At 41.8% G+C, this 9,022-nt stretch overlaps 1 protein-coding gene across 12 annotated transcripts in view; it reads left to right on the top strand.

Moving 5' to 3' along the window:
• The first annotated feature begins 724 nt into the window (after positions 1–724).
• Positions 725–9,022, top strand: part of ALG14 (ALG14 UDP-N-acetylglucosaminyltransferase subunit) — a 126,603-nt gene continuing 118,305 nt past the window's right edge. For all 12 annotated transcript variants that reach the window (XM_032612408.1, XM_032612484.1, XM_032612318.1 and 9 more), the window contains exons 1-2: positions 725–976; positions 4,693–4,844. In XM_032612408.1, the coding sequence (XP_032468299.1) occupies positions 841–976; positions 4,693–4,844 (288 nt within the window). In that variant the 5' untranslated portion in view covers positions 725–840. The remainder of the gene's footprint in view (positions 977–4,692; positions 4,845–9,022) is intronic.

Below are 9,022 nucleotides of genomic sequence, written 5' to 3'. Positions count from 1 at the left end.
TATACTTGTCCTATCTAACCTACAGGTCCATTGGGGACTGAAGGCAAATTACACTTGGGGTGAAGGGGCTTCTCTAATCCCAGCCTTTTTATATTGCTACAATGTGTATTAAGTAAACATAAAAATAAGCAAAATTGGGATTGGGGGAGGTGTTGCCTTTGCGGTAAAATTAACTGAATAGGACGATTATTTCTCTATCTCACTACCTTGAGCCACTGAACTTCCACTGCTCTCAGGAACATGGTGTAACTTGAGGTGATCACCCTCAGCTGGCTACTCTGGTCACACTGAGATCTGTGAAAAAGACTAGAAAAATTAAAAATATGAGTGCCTGGGAAAGAGGAGAATTGGATGAGAACCCGAAATTCAATTTTTTGTACTAAGGTACCTTTCACTGGCAAGCACCTTCAGTAGCTGTGCAACAGAAACATTTCCCTTGGCACCAAAAAAAAAAAAAAAAAGGCGACGTATGCCACTGGCCTCAGGTGGAATTCACCAAGTTGGTTAATTTGGAACACCTGCTAACTTGTTAGGTCCTTTTTAGGGCGCCCAGCTGGCCTCACCTCCTCACGAATCGAAACCAAAACTCCTCCAGCGCTTTAATCCGCGAATTTCAGTTTACGCATGGGCTGTACGTGCGCAGAATCCCGCGGGGCACCCAGCGGGGTGGTCAAAGGCCAGGTTTCCGCCTCCGGCCCTGAACTCCACCCACCGCCAACAAGCCCCGCCCACCAAGAGGCTCACACTTCGAGTTTGGGTCTCCGCAGCGCCCGTAGTTTTGAACTTTCACCGCTCCTGCGGCCGGCGCCGGGGAATAGTACGCATGCGTCTTGTCTTCGAATGGGTGGCACCCTTATCCTCGCGGCGGCGGCAGGAGCCGTGGCTGTGCTGCTGGCAGTGCGGCTGTGGGTAGTGCTGCGTCCCCGCGCCGCTGTGCCCCGGCGGTCTCTCAGCCTCTTGGTGGTGGCTGGGTCCGGTGAGTATCCGGGCGGTGACTGGCGGGCTCGGGTCGGGTACTACAAACCCCAGAGGCCACCGCGGCGCTGTTCGCAGGACCCCAAGCGCTTTGTGCAGAGTTGCATGCTGAGATTTGTAGTTTCTCTGCGGGACTGGAGCGAGTCAGCCCCGGCTGGGCAAAATGATGGTCTGTTGTTGATGTGGCCCAGACCGCGTCTTTAATAACAAATGAGTTACTTACACTTGTCTGTAATTAAGCGTCTCTGTAGCGTATATTTTTCTAACAAATTATTAGTGAACAGAGAGGACACAGAAGCCCGTGATGCTAACATGCAATTTGCCTGAATAAAAACTGCTTTGCATTATTAATCTAGGCATTTGGGATTTAATTTAGGAATCACGAATACTACATGATAAGCGAGACAAAGCGAATTGTCACATTTATAAATATACATACACAAAACCCACGAATATAGAAACAATTACCAACTAACGGGAGAACAATACACACTTCAGGATATTGTGCCGGGGCGGGGGGGTGTGGGTGGGTGGGTGAACAACAACCTGTGCAATCAGGTAATACAATCCAAACGGAGTGGGCCAGCTCTGTAGGCGTACCGCTTTAAATGGACAGCTCTGACAGAGCGATACATATACATGCTGTGTACATTCAGAAATGCCAGGAGATTGCATCCGGATAGCATAATATTTATAGGTATTAGCAAATGGTCTAAACTTATGTTCACGTGTAATTCATTACTTTATTCACTTAATGTATTTTGAGCCATAGGGGAGGTCAGGCACTAAGCTAAGCCCTGGAAATAACAAAACTGACGAATACGACTTGCCGTGGAGTGCTGACTATGTCCCAAGCAGTGTGAAAGCTGTGAGGACACAGCAGTGAATGAAATGGAGAATAGAAAACGAAAAGCAGAATGGGTACTTGCCACAATAAGTGCTATAACCTGGGAAGTTAACACTGCTATGGAAGTTCACGCTGGGCGCCACTTTTTCTGAACTTGAGACAGGAAGCTCCTGGAAGTCGTGATGTCTAAACTGAGACTTGAAAGATGACTAAGAAGTGGCCAGACAAGGGGGAGCTGGCTTTGAGGGCTGGGAGGGTGTGAAAAGAAGGCCATAGCACTTGGGATGACCAGAGGTGCGAGGGCACTATTGTACTGAGTTGGATGTGGGGAGGCAAGCCCCATGCAGATGGTGGAAGGGTATTTTAAACCCTGCTCTACAGAGCTGTTGGCACTACTCCACTGCTTCCTACCATGCAGAGGTTAGGACCATGTGCCTCTAAATGAACATAACACCAGAGTTGAATCACATCTCTGCCACTTACTAATTTGGTGATCTTGTGCAAATTAGTTAACCTCACTGAGCCTTCTGTTTCCGGTTTGAAAAATGTGGGTTAGGAAGAGGCGAGGAGAAAGGAAGTTGCATTTTCATCAGAATTGTCAGGTAAAGCCTCCCTGGGGAGATGACAGATACCCAACAGCAAGGAGGCCAGAGTGGCTGGAGTAGACTGAGTAAGGGGAGAAGAAGCAGATGAGGTCCAAGAGGTAACAATAAGGGTCAGCTTACAAAAAGGCTTTTATTTCATATGAGAAGGGGAGCCCTTGGAGGGTTTTGAGCAGAGGTAAATAATTTGATCAACTCTTTTTAAGAAGATCAGTCTAGAGGCTGTGTTGAGAGTAGACTCAAGTGGACACTTGAATGGACAAGTGCAGAGGGGGGAACAGACCAGGAAGCTTTGGTCATAATCCACGTGAGAGTGATGTGGTTTGGAGCAGGGTGCTAGCAAAAGAGGTGGTGAGGAGTGATTGGATTCTGGATGTACTTTAAGATAGAACTGAGAAGATTTCATTCCCAAAGGATAAGTCTTAATAAAAAAGTAAAATGCAAGATGAAGCTCTTATTATTTATTTATTCAGTCACAAAGTTAAATTTTCAAAGAATGTATTCAGTTTCCTTTTAAGGGAAAAGGGTTTCCTTTTAAGGAAAAAAGACAAGACTGTTAAAGCAAGTAAAATGAAGTTTTAATAGCAGTGGAAGATGTATATGTTCGGATTTATCCGTAATTGTTCCAGCTCTGAAAACAAGTACCTACTTTGCAAACCACCACACTTTTTCAAAGTTAAAAACAAAAATGATAAAATGAGTATAAGATGTGTAAATTACTTGCCCTACATAAGAAGATGGCTGACAAGTTACAAAGTTAAAGCATGATTCTAATTCCTGTTATACTTACTCTCTGATGACTTTATTTCTATATCTAATTCCTTCTGGGATCTAGAGAGTAATCGTTCCCTTTCTACTATAAGAAAATATATGCGTTTGGAGAAAACACATAATTTGTTTGATTGTCCTATATGTTCACTGTATCGCTATTGAAAGCTTTCTTGCAACAGTAAGGGAGGTGAGTGGGGGGAGCTTTGTAGTGTGACCAGAGACAAGGAAGAGGTAACAAATGAGATGAACACAGAGAATGTTAAAGACATCAACCTGGCTGAGGCCAGGGGATCGTGCAGTTAAATTAAATAGGTATGATAGGGCCCATTCTTAAGGAGTTTGATGGCTTTGCTTAATTGGTATATAGTTAATGTAATAGGTACATGTTCTTTTGGGTTTTTTCCCCTGAAGGAAACCTCAGTGAACGCAGTTGGTTTTTAAATCCATGGTTTTAAAATTAAAGTATGGAAATTTTGGAGATTGTACGATTTCAGAAATTGAACACACAGTTGTTGGGTGAAGCGTGTAAATATTTGAGACCTCTGTTAGGTCTAAGACCTCTGTTAGGAGCTGTTGAACAAAAGTCTTCCTTAGGAAGATCTGAGCCCTGGGAGTCAGTGCTCATGCCTCCCTGATGTTACTTCGCAACACAGAAACCTTCAGCAACTGTCTTCCCATTTTCCAGCCTACTTTCCTGACCTTACTTCACTCTCCTCTTTCTTCCCAGTGTTCCCACCATGCCTTGATCACCCATCCCAGATCTTACCTTCTCCTGTCCTAATAATCCCACCCCCACCCAGTGGCCTCCCTACTCATATCTGTCCATTAGCTGCACCTTTCAAGTCATTTCAGCCTTTACCAGGGATCTCCCCTATGCTTAAGACATTGTTTTTTCATAACCTTTTGCTTGTTCCCTCCCCCAGACCCCATTTTAATTTTTCTTGCTGTCTTGCGTCACTCTTTGTATATCTGTGTGTCTTGTCCCTTCCGCACCAGACTTCTTTTTTTTTTTTTTTTTTTGCGGTACGTGGGCCTCTCACTGTTGTGGCCTCTCCCGCTGCGGAGCACAGGCTCCGGACGCGCAGGATCAGCGGCCATGGCTCACCGGCCCAGCCGCTCCGCGGCATGTGGGATCCTCCCGGACCGGGGCACGAACCCGTGTCCCCTGCACTGGCAGGCAGACTGCCAACCACTGCGCCACCAGGGAAGCCCCCCACCAGACTTCTGGATAACAGGATCTGTGTCTTATACTTCTTTGTACCTTCCTCAGGTAGTACAGTAGCACAACCTACTGCTGGTGCTGATTTTATTCTTATACATTTATTATCCTCTTCCCCCATTAAAGGTAGTATTTATACAAGGGCATAGATTATCATTTCCAAATATTCCTTCTGTGTTTTGAGAAATACACAAAGCATAGTATTAGTATAATGTAGTCAGATGGATGTGTCCATTACCGGTTTCTGAATCTCAAGCCTTCCAATATTTTTTTTCCAGGTGGGCATACCACTGAGATCCTGAGGCTGCTTGAGAACTTGTCCGATGCTTACTGTCCTAGACATTATATCATTGCTGACACTGATGAAATGAGTGCCCATAAAATAAATTCTTTTGAAGGAAATCGAGCTGATAGAAACCCCAGTGCTATGGTAAGTGGTAATTTCTATGTCTAAGAAAAGTTACAAGTTATGTATTGAATTTAATTTTCTCTAGAAACAAGCTCATGACCCTTCAGTGCCCTGCTCACACAATGCAGTCAACTGTTTATTGCTGATGAAATATAGTTCTTTTACTACCCAAATATAGAAACTTCTTTAAAATAAATCTTCAAATCAAAATGGTTGCTTGATTTCTTATATTCTCTTCTATTATTTAAATAGAGAAAATTGTTTCTCAGTAATTCCAACTGTGAAAATTGTTTTATTTATACTTACAGAAAGCATCCAGTTCACGTGCTTCTTGGTTCTTCGTTAAAGTTCTTTATCAGTGTATTACGTGTATTGATAATTTGATTTATCTATTGCTACTTCTTATTCTTCCAATCGTATCTGTACCTGCCTTTAAAATTACTTCTCTGCTCCTGGTTGCTCACTTCGTTTTAGCATGATAGCAGAATTTGGGATAAATTGAAAAAAGTGGAACTACTTAATCAGGAAGGAAACTAGTGCTGTTCCTTGTTAGATCGTCTCCATCCATCCCTCTCTCTGGTACCTGCCCAGCCACAGGGCTCCAACAGGTAGTTCAGGAGTGGACAGGCCACCCAGCTCAGGCCACTCAAAGTGTTCCTCCAGGCTTTTTGGACTTGGGGACCCAGAAAATGAAAGTAGTCTTTCTTCAGGGGTTCAGCTCTGTAAAAGAAAACTTGGAAGCTGCCGGCAGTCATGTTTTCACCTGCTGGCTAAAGACAGACTGCAGCTAGAGAAAAGAATGAAGTTCATCCACAGGAAGAACAAGATGGGAAACCAGATGGTGACTCCTGCCTTCATTGACTCCAGAGCTGCTTCCATATGGGCCTTGTCTTGGTGGTTCTTATGTTTCTTGGAAGTCAGGATCCACTAATATAACTCATCCTCCACTGACCTTTTTAGGTAGTTAAAGCCTGCTTTAGTTACGTTTTGTTCACTTATAAACATGATCCCTCAATAGCACACTACTAAACTGTGTTCTTGGAAAATCCACATCAAACAATCTTGGAATGCTCTGATGACTATTCAGCCCTAGCGAAATAAGTGGTATGTTTTTTCTTTGTGGGAGATGAGCCAAAATGCTTCATTTCTGTTTCAGGACTCAATACTGTATAGTTTCCTAGGGCTACTGTAACAAAGTACTACACACAGGGTAGCTTGAAATAAGAGAAATTTATTCTTTAATGGTTCCGGAGGCTAGAAGTCCAAAATTAAGGTGTCAGCAGGGCCGTGTTCTCTTTGGAGGCTCTGGGGTGAATCCTTCCTCACCTCTCCCTAGCTTCTGATGGTGGCCAGCAGTCTTTGGCATTTTCTGGCTTGTGTCAGCATTACTCTCGTCTCTCCCTGCATTGTCACAGGGCCATTCCTGTGTCTGTCTTCACAGGCCCTTCTTATAAGGACACCAGTCATTGGATTGAGGGCCCACCCTATTCCAGTACGACCTCATCTTAACTTGATTACATCTACAAGACCCTATTTCCAAATAGTCACTTTCATAGGTTCCAGGTGGACATGGCTTTTTTTTTTTTTTTTTTTTTTTTTTTTTTTTTTTTTGCGGTACGCGGGCCTTTCACTGTTGTGACCTCTCCTGTTGTGGAGCACAGGCTCCGGACACGCAGGCTCCGCGGCCATGGCTCACGGGCCCAGCCGCTCCGCGACATGTGTGATCTTCTCAGACCGGGGCACGAACCTGTGTTCCCTGCATTGGCAGGCGGACTCTCAACCACTGCGCCACCAGGGAAGCCCCCCACATAGGTTTTTAAATTAGCTTTGAAAAATTCACAAAGAACTCTGTTGGGATTTTGGGTTGAATTGAATTGAATCTGTCCATCAGTTTCAGGAGAACTTACATCTCTTTGATGATTATCTTCCTATCTGGAAACATCACCTTTCTCTCCATTACAGTATTTAGATCTCCTTTAATGCTTTTCAGTAACATTTCTAATTTTCTTCATAAGAGTCTGGCATATCTTTTGTTGTGTTTATTTCTAGGTACCTTGTATTCTTTTATTATTGTTGTAAGTGGTATAACTTTTAATAATATTTCCTGTGTTGCAATATATAGAAATACAATTGATTTTTATAAAGTGATCTTATAAGAACCACCTGGCTACACTCTAATCCTAATTTGTACACTTTTGTGTTCTTAATGAAGATAATCTTATCATCTACAAGTAGTAATTGTGATTCTTTCTTTGTAATCCTTACATCTTTTAGTGCTTTTTTTCTCATTTTGTTATTAGAACTTCCGGAACGGTAATGAATAGGAGCCGTGTAGTGGCCATCTTTGCATGCTTTCTGCTTTAAAAAATGTGTTGAGTTTTATTTTAAATAATAGTTAGTTGTTGATTTTTATCAAATGTCTCCTCTGCATCTGAGATGATCTTATAATTTTTCCAACTTTTTCTGTTTATATGGACAATTACATGGTTATGAACTAGTCTTGAATTCCTGGAATAAACCCAGTTTGTTCATGGTGCATTGTATTTTAATGCATTGCTGGATTTGATTTGCAAACATATCATTTAGGATTTTTTTGTTTATGTTCGTGACGGAGATTGCCCTGTATTTTTCCTTTCTCATGCTGTTCTTTAGTTTTGGTATCAAGGTTACATTAGTCTCATTATGTGAGTTGTAGGGTATACACAACTTTTTGCTCTTTGGGGGAATTTGTATAAGTACGGAATTAATTGTTTTAAGTTTCTTTTTCTTACAATATTATTAACTGCAGTCACCATGCTGTATTGCATCCCTATGACTTCTTTATTTTATAACTGCAAGCTGCGGCCTTTGACCCCTTCACCTATTTCCCTCACCCCCAATGCCCCACCTCTGGTAACCACCAAATCTGTTCTCTATATCTGTGAGCTTGGGTTTTTTGTTTTCTGGTTTTTTTAGATTCCACATATAAGTAAGATCATATTGTATTTGTCTTTCTCTGTCTGACTTATTTCACTTAGCATAATGCCCTCAGGGTCCATCAAGGTAGTCACAAAGGGCAAGATTTCCTTCTTTTTTAAGGCTGAATAATATTCTGGTGTGTGTGTGTGTGTGTGTGTGTGTGTGTGTGTGTGTGTGTGTGTATGTATCAATCACATTATATTCAGTATTTATCCATTCATCCATTGGTAGACACTTAGGTTGTTTTCATGGTTTGCCTATTGTAAATAATGCTTCAATGAACTTGGGGTAGTGTATATCTTCTTGAGTTAGTCTTTTCATTTTCTTTGGATAAGCATCCAGAAGTGGAATTGCTGGATTATATAGTAGTTCTATTTTTAATTTTTTGAGGAACCTCCATACTGTTTTCCATAGTGACCACACCAACAGCGTACAAGGGTTCCTTTTTCTCCACATCCTTGCCAACACTTACTATCTCTTGTTCATTGTGTGCGTGTGTGTGTGTGTGTGTGTACCACATCTTCATCCATTCATCTGTTGATGGACACTTAGGTTGCCTCCATATCTTGGCAATTGTAAATAATGCTGCTATAAACATTGGGGTGCATGTATCTTTTTGACTTAGTGTTTTTGTTTTTTTCAGATATATACCCAGGAGTGGAATTGCTGGGTTTATAGTAGTTCTATTTTTAGTTTTTTGGGAAACCTCATACTGTTTTCCACAGTAGCTGCACCAATGTACTTCCCACCAACAGTGTAGGAGGGTTCTTTTTTCTCCACATCCTCACCAACAAATGTTATTTGTGTTCTTTTTGATGATAGCCATTCTGACAGGTGTGAGGGGATATCTCATTGTGGTTTTGATTTGCATTTCCCTCACGATTAACGATGTTGAGCATCTTTTGATGTGCCTGTTGGCCATCTGATGTCTTCTTTGGAAAAATGTCTATTCAGACCTTCTGCCCATTTTTTAATCAGGTTGTTGGACTTTTTTTTTTGATGTTGTTATATGAGCTGTTTATATATTTTAGATATTAACCCCTTATTAATCATATCATTTGCAAATATTTTCTCCCATTCAGTAGGTTGTCTTTTCATTTTGTTGATGGTTTCTTTTGATGTGCAAAAGCTTTTAAGTTTAATTAGGTTCCATTAGTTTATTTTTGCTTTTGTTTCCATTGCTTTAGGAGACAGATCCATAAAAATAGTGCTAAAATTTATGTTGGAGTCTTCTGCCTATG

This window comes from Phocoena sinus, chromosome 1, assembly GCF_008692025.1.
Source record: "Phocoena sinus isolate mPhoSin1 chromosome 1, mPhoSin1.pri, whole genome shotgun sequence".
Classification (NCBI taxonomy): domain Eukaryota; kingdom Metazoa; phylum Chordata; class Mammalia; order Artiodactyla; family Phocoenidae; genus Phocoena; species Phocoena sinus.
The sequence above is the reverse complement of the archived record's forward strand: the minus strand, read 5'-3'. Positions and strand labels throughout refer to the sequence as shown.